This window comes from Cygnus atratus, chromosome 6 (genome assembly GCF_013377495.2).
Source record: "Cygnus atratus isolate AKBS03 ecotype Queensland, Australia chromosome 6, CAtr_DNAZoo_HiC_assembly, whole genome shotgun sequence".
Classification (NCBI taxonomy): domain Eukaryota; kingdom Metazoa; phylum Chordata; class Aves; order Anseriformes; family Anatidae; genus Cygnus; species Cygnus atratus.
The window spans coordinates 11,986,664-11,998,386 of NC_066367.1; the positions used below are offsets into that span (position 1 = coordinate 11,986,664).

Consider the following 11,723-nt stretch of genomic DNA (forward strand, 5'->3'; position numbering starts at 1 on the left):
TGATAATCCTTTTTAAGCTGTTTAAGGTGCTAAGGAAAGTTGGGTAATAAATTCTGTCAGTGACATTCTTTGCAAGTCCCTGGTGCTTCACAGAGCTGTGATAGTCTGATAAAGTAGAACATCTGATTCTTCAACAGAAGAAATTAAAATGACCTGGCTTAATTAATTTTCTATTTATGTACTATAGTCTGCTTTCTTGCTGGGAAGTTTTGCTGTATTCACTTAAGGGGGTGGCAGGGAAGGAGCATGAGGACTTCCGTTAATTTTAGTCTTAACGCTTATGCTCGCAAAGATCTGTTTAATGCATTTCTAGGGGGTTATTGGTTTTGCCTGTCTTGCAGAAAGACTGTTCTTTTTTTTTTCCTAATGATACTAGTATATTAACAACTTGTTCCTTTACTAATCTGTCCTGCTGTAATTCTGAATTGTCATTGACACATGAAGCTTCACTGAGTAAAATTTGATTCCTGTGTTGAAATGAGTCTTTATAGTACTGGTGTGAGATTTCTTGATTAATTGCACAGTTACCCAGTATATTCTGAATGTGTAGAAAGTAGGGAGATAAAGCAGGTTTTCTGCACATGTATATATTTTATCAAGATAGGATAGTCTTTGTCACCCATGAGTGCGTTAATTTTGTGGTCCTGCTACCTTTTTCTCACTTACCTCTCCCTCTACCTGTTCCAATCTTTTCTGCACAGTTTGCTTACTTCAGACAACGAAAAACAAAAGGCGACATCGCGCAGTCGCAGAAAAAGACGGCGAAGAGGAAGGGCTCGTCTGTCCACACGCATGACGTTCCACAGGAAGAGCACGCACTAGTGGCCCAAGGCTGTGACTTTCCAGATGTTGGTAACAGTATAGAGAATAAGGCTGCAGACACCAGTCTCCTAGAGACAACAACAGAAACAGAGGTAAATGTTAGCATTTCTTGTTTCACTTCACTCCACCTGCAAATAGCAAGTATTCCAGATGATCGTTCTGCTTAATTGGGTATTAGCTCTCTGGCACTGTCAGCTGGCTGCTATTGAGAAGTAAGGAAAATAACCTTTTCCTTTTGTAATAGTTAATTCTCTTAAAGTGATATAAATAACTAGAAAAAAAACACCTTATTTTTTTCACTATTTGAATCTCATCCAAACACTTCCATTTTTTGGAACGGACAGGTATTGTCAAGGAGCTGTTGGTTGTTTGCCTGATAAATTGAGGTCTTTCATCTCTTGCTGCCTTGAATTTCTCTTTGGGCAGATTTCTGATTCTGTGGCTGTGATTCCACGAAATGGCAAATTCAGTCTAAAGTTCATGGTAAATGAGTGAAAGTGCCAGGACCTTATAATACTTGGTTACATATTACTTTGCTGTCTCAGATGTGCTTACCCTATTCTGAAAAAAAAAATTTGTTGCAGCATGTTCTTATCAGTTACTGTAATAATGCGGAGCCAGCACAGACATTACATTCTCTGACACCTTTGTTTAAAAGGTGACTCTGCTTATGCCTGATGTATTTGAGGATGTTTGAATGGATAACCTGCTAGAGGTAGTGTTGTAGGCATGCTAATAAATGTGGAAATATATAGCCTGTGATACAGCTTGAGATAAGCAGTTGTCTACTAATAGGTTTACTCATCTGTTTGAATTAAGCAGTTGCTTTCTTGCTTCAGCTCACAAGCAGTTTTTTTTGTCAGCTGTGGATAGTCACATAGCTTTTTCATCTTTCTCATAATAAAAATGTAGTTTTGAACAATATTTTTTAATAGGAATTTCTTGCTTCAGAAATGGCTGACTATGACTTTTACAAGGCTCAAAAGCTACAATTCAACTTTCTGGCTACCATAAATTGTATCTATCTCAGTCTGGGATTTTACTTAGAAAGTAGTTTGAGTGTGTTCTCTATGCAGAGTTTATTCTCTAAGCAAAGTGAATCTGGGGGGTGGCAGTGCATTCTGCATAAAAAGCAGCTTGATGTATTTTCACAACATACAACAGTAGCATCAAACTAGGATATATGCAGACCTGAAACAATGGAGAATACCATTTTGTTTATTATACTTTCTGTTGTGACAGTATCCCTAGTGCTTTGAGGATATCTTGAATGTATCACGAGAATTAGAAAGGCTTTTATGAAACTACATGCTAAGCTGTCAGCATTAGGAAAAAAAAAGCTTGCAGTATTTTTGTCACTTAACTGTAGCATTAGCAGCAGTGCTCTTGTTAAATTCATGTGAACTTAAAACAAAACTCTTATTGCTAATAAAAAGCTTCTGTCATAATACCCTGCTTATAAAGTAAGTGGAATTGTTTTCTAGGTAATGTAGACAGTGGTCAGTGGAGACTTGGTGCTGATTCAACATAAAAGCAGGGTTATTGGCTCCCTTTTCAAAATAGTGCTAGTCATTTTATTTTGTCTTACGGGTAAGTTTGGTGATAGTTTAATGTCTTCGAAGATGTCATACAACAGTAAGGATATGCATCAGAAAAAATAGTATTGCTTTTTTAACTGAATGAGTTTCATGTTTCTTAACTCATTCTGTCAATTAACTTACTAATATTTAGTGGTAGATTTAAAAAGAGTGATCAACTGTATTTGCGGGCCACAAAAGCAGGAGATAAAACATTGAATCTCAATGGTGAGACTTAGCCCTAAATTTTTAGTCATTCATAATAATTATAGAATTTCTGCATATATTTCATTGATTTGACCATGGATGATCATATAGATAAATGTTTAAGTCAGTCTCTCTCTCTCTGTCATTTGTGTGTTGTCTTGCAGTGTGGACCCTTGTCACTTGTGCTTAGGGTGTTTCCAAAATAATTCTGCTTTTCCTTATGTACCTTTAAAATGTCTGTGATTTGGTGTTTGTTTTATTTGTTTGCTTACCAGAGGAGTGCTGATATGTCCATCCATGATGCAGTGAATGATCATGCTGCTGAAGTAAGTGTGAATTCTTTTTGTGCGCTTAATAAAAGGTGCTGATATATATCTAAAGGAAGAGTATAACTGGTTACTAAAGTGCTGTGTGTATATATAGATACTGAGCATTGTTATCAAATGCCATTTTACAGTTTAAAGCTGGCATTTATATGCACACGTGTACTAGTTGTGAAATTGGTTGGTAAGAAAAGTGTACTGAAATCATAGGACTTGTCTGGCTGAATTTGAATGATGTTTTTAATTTAAAAGTAGGCTTATTCTTTAATTGTTTCATATATTAAAAACTAAGTCTGAAGTGCAAGGTACTGTCTCTTACAACAGAATTGTAATGATAGTGCTCCTAAGAAGCCACAGGGTTAACAGTAGCAATTTCTTCTTTTTACTCAGTTTTTGTTTTGCTGTTAGAAGCCAACATGGCACTTTGCCACAGTTTGGCTCTGTAGTATCACAACTCTTCTGCCCTTTATCATGTGAAAATGTTACCTATGGGGAAAAAAATATTTGAAATTTTAAAGAATTAAATTTTATTTCAAAGGATTTATTTTAAAGAAGTTATAAACATTTTTTTGTTAAATACAAAGTTTAAATGTTGATTTATTTTTAAAATAGAATTTGCCCAGAATTTAAGCTTGCATCTGAATTTATAGCCAGAATTGTCATAAAACAGAAATGGTATATTTTTTTTGGTGAATAAAATCATTTTTTTCTTTTATGAAGACAGTTACAATAAATTCTGCTGCAGAATGCAGTGAGCTTGATGCTAAGATGTGTCAAACTAAAATAGCTGAGTTAGAGAACAGACTTCTGGAGAAACAGGAAGCAGTTGAAAGGCTCACTGCACAAATGGATGAACTACAAGAACAACTTACCCAGCAGAGAGACTCTATGCAGCTCCAGGTATGTTTCATAGAATTAGACAATGGGGTTAGTATGACTTTATTTTAATTTAAAAAATATATAGGACACAGAACCCTGTTATTTTTTTATTGAAAAGTACTTCACCTTGTTAGCATGTGTTGCCAAAATCAATACTTATATTTTCTCTTCATCAGTTAGTGTAATCAGTGTCCAGGTCTTCATATTACTTGTATCAAATGTGGATGAAATTGGATATGATGTAGTTTTATTTTGAGAGATTTTGTTGAAATGCTTAGATGAACATTTCTGAGCAGAATTATTTGGATGTTTCCTTTTCTTTATTAATTTTTGTCTTGCTGTATTGAGGAGTGAACCTTTACAGAAAGCACTTGTAAGAATCCCTAAGGAAAGTAGCATTAATCATTAATTGAGTTGGGGCTCAATGTAACAGCATAGAGCTTATATTTTTATAAATACTGATGTTAAAAACATATATATCAAGGTCATGCTTTCAAATGGTGGAAAAACAAGAACAAAACAAAGTATTCTTCAAACTATTTAAAAGGAAGAGCGTACTGAAGTGTCAGCGTTCCTGTGGATATGTACCTGAAAAACACTTAGTAGATGCAGTTAGTCTCCTTTTAAAATGTTCGTGTGGGTGGTAGACCTCCCTCTTCCCCCTTTTTGCTGCTGAGATGACCAAGGTCATTACTCTTGGTTGCGTGTTTTTTCTGGTGCTTTTTTAGGGGTGCACTTTTTAGTATGGACAAGCGATTAAGTAGGATAAGGTAAATTTTATTAAACTGACGTGGATCTTTCCATCTCCAAAAATATTAAATATATTTTAAATTCCCCCTCTCTAGCCTTTTTGTGTAAAGGTAAGTTATTGGGTGCATCCGAAGAATAATTTTCTCCTTTATGTGTTTTTTTCCTCTCTTTAGGATTGGGAAACAAATATATTTCCTGTTGGTGAGGAAACACCTTGAAAAGATTGATGTGATTACCAAAAGTTGTTGTTAATGTATCCCATCTCATTAGCTTTCTCTCACGTGGCTGAAGAGCTGACATAGGAAAAAATTTAGGGGGTACTAGATAAATTTGTTACAGCCTGTGAAAGACTTAAACTTAATTGCTTTTACATCATCAATATGAGCTACAAAATTTCTAAGTAAAAGTATTTTCATTATGGTATCCTGTTATTTGCTTAAAAAACAAATGAGTTTTAGTTAGCTTCTGTATCTCTTTGAGATCAGTGGAAGATTTCGATTTTGTCACTCCTGTTATCATGTTTTAACAAAAATATTCCTGATCCTATGGTGTGAACTTACTAAAAGTTCTATCTAACAGTGGATTCTAACAGCTTTGCTTTAGGCAAGCTCACTCTGTTCATAATATGCTAAGAATATTTTCATTTTAAAAGTGTATTTCTTGTGACTCACTTAGGAAACAACTGTTCAAGAGCAAAATGAAGTCATAAGGAAACTAACAAGCTGCCTTCAACAGGCAAAGAAGGATCGAAATGACCTACAAGAAGAGGCTTCACATGTAGCTGATCAGATCCATGACTTACAACTTCAGTTACATCAGGTATGCTCCTTCTCTGATTTTAGCTTCCTTACAAAGGCAGGTGGAGGGAGGGGGAACAGATTTCAAATTTAAACATGTAAAACATTCCAAGCTTATTACATACCTCTTCATAGTTCAGTTTGTGATGCAGCAGTGAAAATGATTTCAGGGCAAGGCAGAGTTGTGGTTTAGTGTTTTTTTCAGTTGCTGGAGAGAACTCCTGGAGAAATCCTTATGTTCTGCTTACTTCCTATGAAATATTTGGGAGGTCATTATGCTCTTGTCCCTCAGTTTAGTACCTGATAGGGAATTTTCCATAATACTTTTGGGATCTGTACACAACAGTTGCTGTAACAATGTGACCAGTTTACCTTGCCTTTGTTGAAGAAAGCTCTGTGTGTATAGAGAGAGATGACTGTAACAGCTGAGCTGTAATACAGAAACTTATGTTGAGGTAATGTGCATTGCTTCAAAGGGGGAGATATAAAATAATTTGAAGATTGTTGATATAACCCCTTGATACATAGGAACCTGCTTCTGTGCAAGAAGTTGATCGTGGAACTGAGACCCTGGATGCTAGGACATATTATGTCCTTTAATCTGCTTTTTTTTTTTTAAATAATGTTCAGTGGCTACTCTCTATTAATGCCTGAATGCTTGTTCTCTCAGGAGGCTTGTAGTATATGCCAATAAAAATAATTCCTCTGCTAAATGAAATCCAAACTTTGGAAAAGAACAAAAAAAATACTGCTTTCTGTGTACAGTTCTAAATGGTATTGACAAAATATTCAGTAACGGTGAAAACTGTTCCACAAATAACTGTTGGGATTTCCTCCGTAAGCTGTTGAAATACAATAATAATGCCTCTAAATAGCAATTCAGGCATATACTAAGTAAAGGCTACTAATATGGTGCAAATTGTTCATGGAATCATGTCAATTTTTGTAAAAGGTAAAAATATTAGTACTGTCTTGAATATATTGATATTTTATTGGTTTTAGCAAAGTTTTTAGAAAGCGTTTCTTAAAATTAATAAAAATGAATTCTATTTTGCCTTCAGACTTTTTTTAAAAGTGGTAGTGGTAAACATTTTATTTTCATTTTGGGGGAGTTGGGAAGTGAAAAACCCTTTAGTATTGAGTTGTAAATAGTTTGGAAAAAAGTGTTATTTTTGTTCATTGTCATCTTAACGGAATGTCCAGTCTGTTGGAAATCCTGTCTCATTTTGGGAGCTTCGTAGAGATTAATTATTTAACAATTTAACATTATATTTTTACAGTTCTTAGACGCCAGTTATGTTTGAAATACTACTGACTTTTTAGGAAGTTTCTTATCCACCGAGAATGAAAGAGACAGTATATTTATATTAAATGAATATGGTATATTTCATGCATGCAGTGAGATTAGTGTAGGACTTAATATAATATAAATGTTCTGACTGTGAGTACATATGTGCTCAGGTTAATGAGATGCTAAAGAGTAAAAGCCCTGGGAAGAAAGAGGTGTTAGAAGCCCAGCAGCAGATGTCCTTGTTTCAGAACCAACTTAAAGAACAAAATGTACGCTTGGAGATGCTGTGTCAGAGAGCACATGACCTAGAAGTACAGCTTGAGTCTTCTCAGAAGGTAAAACTGCTTGAAGTTCTTTTATAATTAAGAGTTCTAGGCAGTCAGGTTTCTGTTTCAGTTGTGTAAGCCAAGATGGTTCTTTTTGGAGGAAGAACCTGTAATGAACGTTTAATTTGTGCATGAGCTAGTATGGTTGCTTCAGGACTGAAACTATTCTTTAGCCTGTAATTAAAACTATTCTTCTGAAGGCAAGAAGATAAGGCAAAATAGCTGTTCACAATTTCATTTTTTTTGTAAGAAATGAGAATTCAATACTGGCTCTTTAAAATTTGCTTAACTGTTGAAATTACTCCACCTGTTTCCATAACAGAAGAGATGGTCTTTAACTCTGTTACTCAACTGTTGTATAATAAATTGCAGTCAGAAATAGGACCACTGAACTGACATGTGGGAAGGTAATTGGCAGAGGCTTCAAGAGGATGAAGGTTGCTGTATAAGCATGTAATAATTTTACTGTTGTATTTGAACAGTTACTTTTATTCTGATATACGTGTTTTAACTGTATGTCTAGTCATGTTAGTTTCAGATACAAAAGAGAGGAAACCTGGAGGGAGTATTTTCATGTAAACATTTCAGGAAAATAAAGTTGAAGAGTTCTGCCACCTTTTATAATGTTTCAAATTTGGTGATAATTCTGAACTGCTGAAGTGGTATGGTCATGGGACAAAACAAGTCTGTCTTTAGAACCAAATTTATAGGGATTATGGTTGCTATTGTATATTAAAGGAGCATCTTAGAAGGTCTGATTTCCTTTAAGTACACAACCAGCCATGCTGTAGATAGAAGTCTTACATTTTTAAGTCAAAGATGAGTCAAAATTTGACATGGCTGTTCTTTGGCCTGTTTCTCCTGTAGAAGGTGTTTTCTGTGTGCAAATGGATGTGAGGTGAAGAGGTGTCTGCAGTACTTATTATTTTACTCATTTTTATTCAAAATACACAATTTCAGACAGTCTTCCTTTCTCTCTGGAGTCAGTGGCATATTATTCGTTATTCCATGGAAAACTTGATATTACCACATTGATCAGTGTTTCAGTAGTGCTTCCCATGGTCAAGGATATGCTTAGAAATCATATTGCCTAGGCCAATGATACTCTATGCACTTAAGGGTAAATATTATATGTGAAGAGACATGAAAAACAGGAGGTTTAAGGAAAGTAAAACATCACATTTCATGTATTTTATTTTTAAGAATACCAAAGATAAGGAAAATCTGCTTGCTCTAATGGAAGAGGGTATGAAAGATACAATGCAGCAGCTATATGAAAGCATAGGAGAAAAAGAACAACACATTAAAAATCTTCAGGATCTACTAACATCAGAAAGATTTAACTTGTCTGTACTACAACATACTCTTTCTCTCCGGGACTCGGAAATAACAGAATTAAAAAATGAAATAACATTATCAAAAATGAAAGAAGAGCAGTGTATTGAACTGAAAATGAATTATGAAAAGGATATTTGCAGACAGTTAGAGAACTTGAGGGCTGAGCTAGAGAAATGCCACAGAAAAGAGATTGCAGAAACGAAGCAGATATATGAAGAAGAAATGATTTTAAAATATAAAAATGACCTTGAACAGTTAAAAAAAGAACTCTCTGCTCTGAATTCTGAGGAGCACATTCAGAATTTGAACAGCATAATAATCGACTTAAATAACAGTCTTCATGAGTCTGAAATTCATAAAGAAAATTTGAGGAAGAAACTTGAAAATCAGCAGGAAAAATTCCAGAGAGAGAAGACTGAAATTGAGGTTCAATACAAAATTTTAATTGATGTCCTTAAGTCTCGTCTTTCTGAGGCAGAAGAGCAGGTCAAGGAAGCCCAGCAATATAAACAAGAAAAACAGTACTTGAATGAAGAGATTCAGGAACTGGATTCATGCATCCAGGAATTACATAAAAAGCCTCTTTTTGAGGCTGAAAACAGTGCAGATGCAAGGCAAGAGTACAATGAAGAGATTGTCTCCAATAAAAATCTAATGATCTTGAAGGAAAAAACACCCTTTACCAGATGTTTCACTCTCTGCAGCTCTGGTACTTGAGGAGATAATGAATAAACCATGTCACTTTAAAGGTGAAGAAGAGTTTGTTCCTGAAGAACTAGAGTTTCAGTGCGAACTGGGAGTAGACTCATCAAGAAGTGAATCAAAAGAAATAATGAGTTCAAGGGTCGAAGAAAGCGAAGGTAATGAAGGAGATTACCTGTCTGAAGAACAATTGTCAGAACCTGGGTTTTTCACTGTTGATGAAGACATGTTGGCTAAATATCTTGTCTCCACAGAAAGACCAGAGCAGTCATATGTGTCAGGCAGTTCTGAAGGTTATGCCATTGAAGAAGATAGATGCAGTAGGTACAGATTAGACAGTAATGTGCTTTTAGAACCCAGCATGGATTTTAAACCTCCTCAATTAAACTTTGGCCTTGATGAAAAAACATGTCATAGCAGTTTGGCTCAAGAGACTTTTGAAAAAACTGAGGTGGAAGTAGAGGACTTCATTTCGTTTTTGTCAGATGGCTCCCTGCAGCAAAACAAAATAAGCAACTGTGATGTTGTAAAGGATGACGAGAGAGCTTCACACATCTGTCTACTAAACAAGCTAACCGAACAGCTTCATGAAAAGGAGTCAGCCTTGGAAAAATCTCAACAGGAGACCCAAGAAGCTGCTGGAAAATGGAAAAAAGTGATAGCTGAGCTCTCTCTTATGCGTGTGGAACTGAATAAGGAACGTGAAGCACGGGTCTGTTGTGAAAAGCAACTTCTTCAGAAAACAGAGAAGGAGAAGGAACTTGAAAACAAAATAAGCCACCTAATAAAGCAACAGGGTGAGGATGGAGGCCAACCTTACCATGCTGTGGAGCCTTTAACACAAACATCAAAATCCTCTACCTGGCAACAAATGCTGAAAGACCTCCAGGAAGAAAGAGAAATGTTGATGGCGCAGCTGCGAACTCAGGAGCAATTAGTGAAAGAAGTACAAGAGCAGAAAACAGCTTCTGATTCTGTAACAAGTGAAGTACAGTCTCTTTTTGGACGTCAGTTGGCTGTTCTGCAAAGTCAAAGGGATCAAATGCAGACCCAGCTTGATGCTCAGAAGGCTAAAAATCTGGCAATAACAGAGCTTCTTGGTCAGAAAGCTGTACTTGAAGAGACATTGCTAAAAGAACAGGATCTGCTCAAAGCTGAAATCAGTAACAGAGAACAAAATTTAGCACTCTTATTGAAGGAAAAAACAGTGTTGGGCAAGAGATTATCATCCATGGAGAAAGATCTAATAAAAGCAGAGAATGCTTTAGCAGCAAATGCTAGCATCGTAGTACATCTTGAGAGAAACATACGTGAACTTAATACTGAAGTGCAAAACCTCAAAGAGGTACAGGAGTGTGAAAGATTGGGATATGAGGACAAGTTGAACTTGAATAATGCAGAAATTAATAAACTTAATGCTGAAATAGAGGCAAAAAGTACTGAATACAATGTGAAAGAAAGCCAGCTAATTGAAGAAATAGCTCATTTGAAGAAGGTTCAGCTGGAGCTTGAAAATCACTTGCAGGAGTCCTTTCAGTCTGCACAAGCTGTGCAGGAGGCACAATCTGAGATGGTGAAACATTACAAAGAGGAAATTGATAAAATGGAGTCTCAGCACCTTGTGGAATTAACTAAAGTGAGTTTGACACACAAGAAGGAGGTAGGCAACACCAATAATGGCAGTTCTTGGGTTTCAGAATACTTAAAGTACTCACTGCAAATGTTTGTATCCCTGTTTTCAGATAGAAGAATTAAATAATGAAATAAAAGATAAAGTTGAAAAGCAGCAGAAGTTGGAGGAAGAAAGAAAAGAACAGCTTGCTTTAATAAAAAAGGTAAATGGTGTAATCAGGCTTATTTCAGAAAAATAAACTCATCTTGCATTGTTTGTAGATAATAGAAAAACAGTTAAAAATATTTTGGAGGTGGAAAAATCTATGTTGTCTTTGATTTGGGGTTTTGTGGAAGGGAAAATTTTGGCCCGGTAACTTTTTAGTGGGACTAACAAACACTGTTTTGAAGAAAAACCTTTATCTGAGTGTTCTGTGCAGGTACATGAACGAGAGCATGAACGTGAAATCTCTGAACTAATTACTAAGCATGAAGAAGAAATGGAGGAGCTCCGTGCCTCACTAAACAGAGAACAGCAACACCGGTTGGATGAACTTCAGCAGCAAATGGCAGCCACACACAAAGCAGAGATTGAGCAAGCCCAGCTCCAATCACAGGTAAAATAAAGAAACACAGTAATTACTGTATTTGTTGCAAAGAGAAGGCTCCTTGATTTATTTTTTGTCTCTACTGTGTATGCTATTTTATGAAATGCTGAAATTGAATTAAGAATGTTTCTTTGGTGGGCAATAGTTGATATGCTCTGAAAGAGCTCCCCAGGATCATCCTCACTGCTATTGTATATTGACATTAATTTCAAAGGAAATCAGATGCTTCAATTAATGGCTTAAAAAAAAAAGACAAAACAGTAATTTTTCATGTCTTGGTAAGTTTAACAAATTTATAAAATAAAAAAAAAAATCCCATTAATGTAATTTGTATTACTTCTGTGTTTAAATGAACTGTGTAAACCTGACTTCCCCTTAAGTATTTACTGGGCTTTTTAACACTTCCACTAAATGCAAAGTAAAAATGGTAAGAATGTGTCTGGTTGCAAGTCTAATTACAAGATACTGGTATACTGTTTAGTTTATCCAGGA

The 11,723-nt window shown here is 35.5% G+C and overlaps 1 protein-coding gene across 3 annotated transcripts in view; it reads left to right on the forward strand.

Moving 5' to 3' along the window:
- The window catches only part of PCNT (pericentrin), a 102,880-nt gene that overhangs the window by 4,084 nt on the left and 87,073 nt on the right, over positions 1–11,723 (forward strand). For 2 of the 3 annotated variants that reach the window (XM_035570633.2, XM_035570641.2), the window contains exons 2-8: positions 702–914; positions 2,882–2,932; positions 3,650–3,829; positions 5,234–5,377; positions 6,817–6,981; positions 10,755–10,847; positions 11,064–11,240. In XM_035570633.2, the coding sequence (XP_035426526.1) occupies positions 702–914; positions 2,882–2,932; positions 3,650–3,829; positions 5,234–5,377; positions 6,817–6,981; positions 10,755–10,847; positions 11,064–11,240 (1,023 nt within the window). Of the gene's footprint in view, positions 1–701; positions 915–2,881; positions 2,933–3,649; positions 3,830–5,233; positions 5,378–6,816; positions 6,982–8,257; positions 10,649–10,754; positions 10,848–11,063; positions 11,241–11,723 lie in introns of those variants that run through there. The other variant, XM_050711578.1, reaches the window with a different exon arrangement.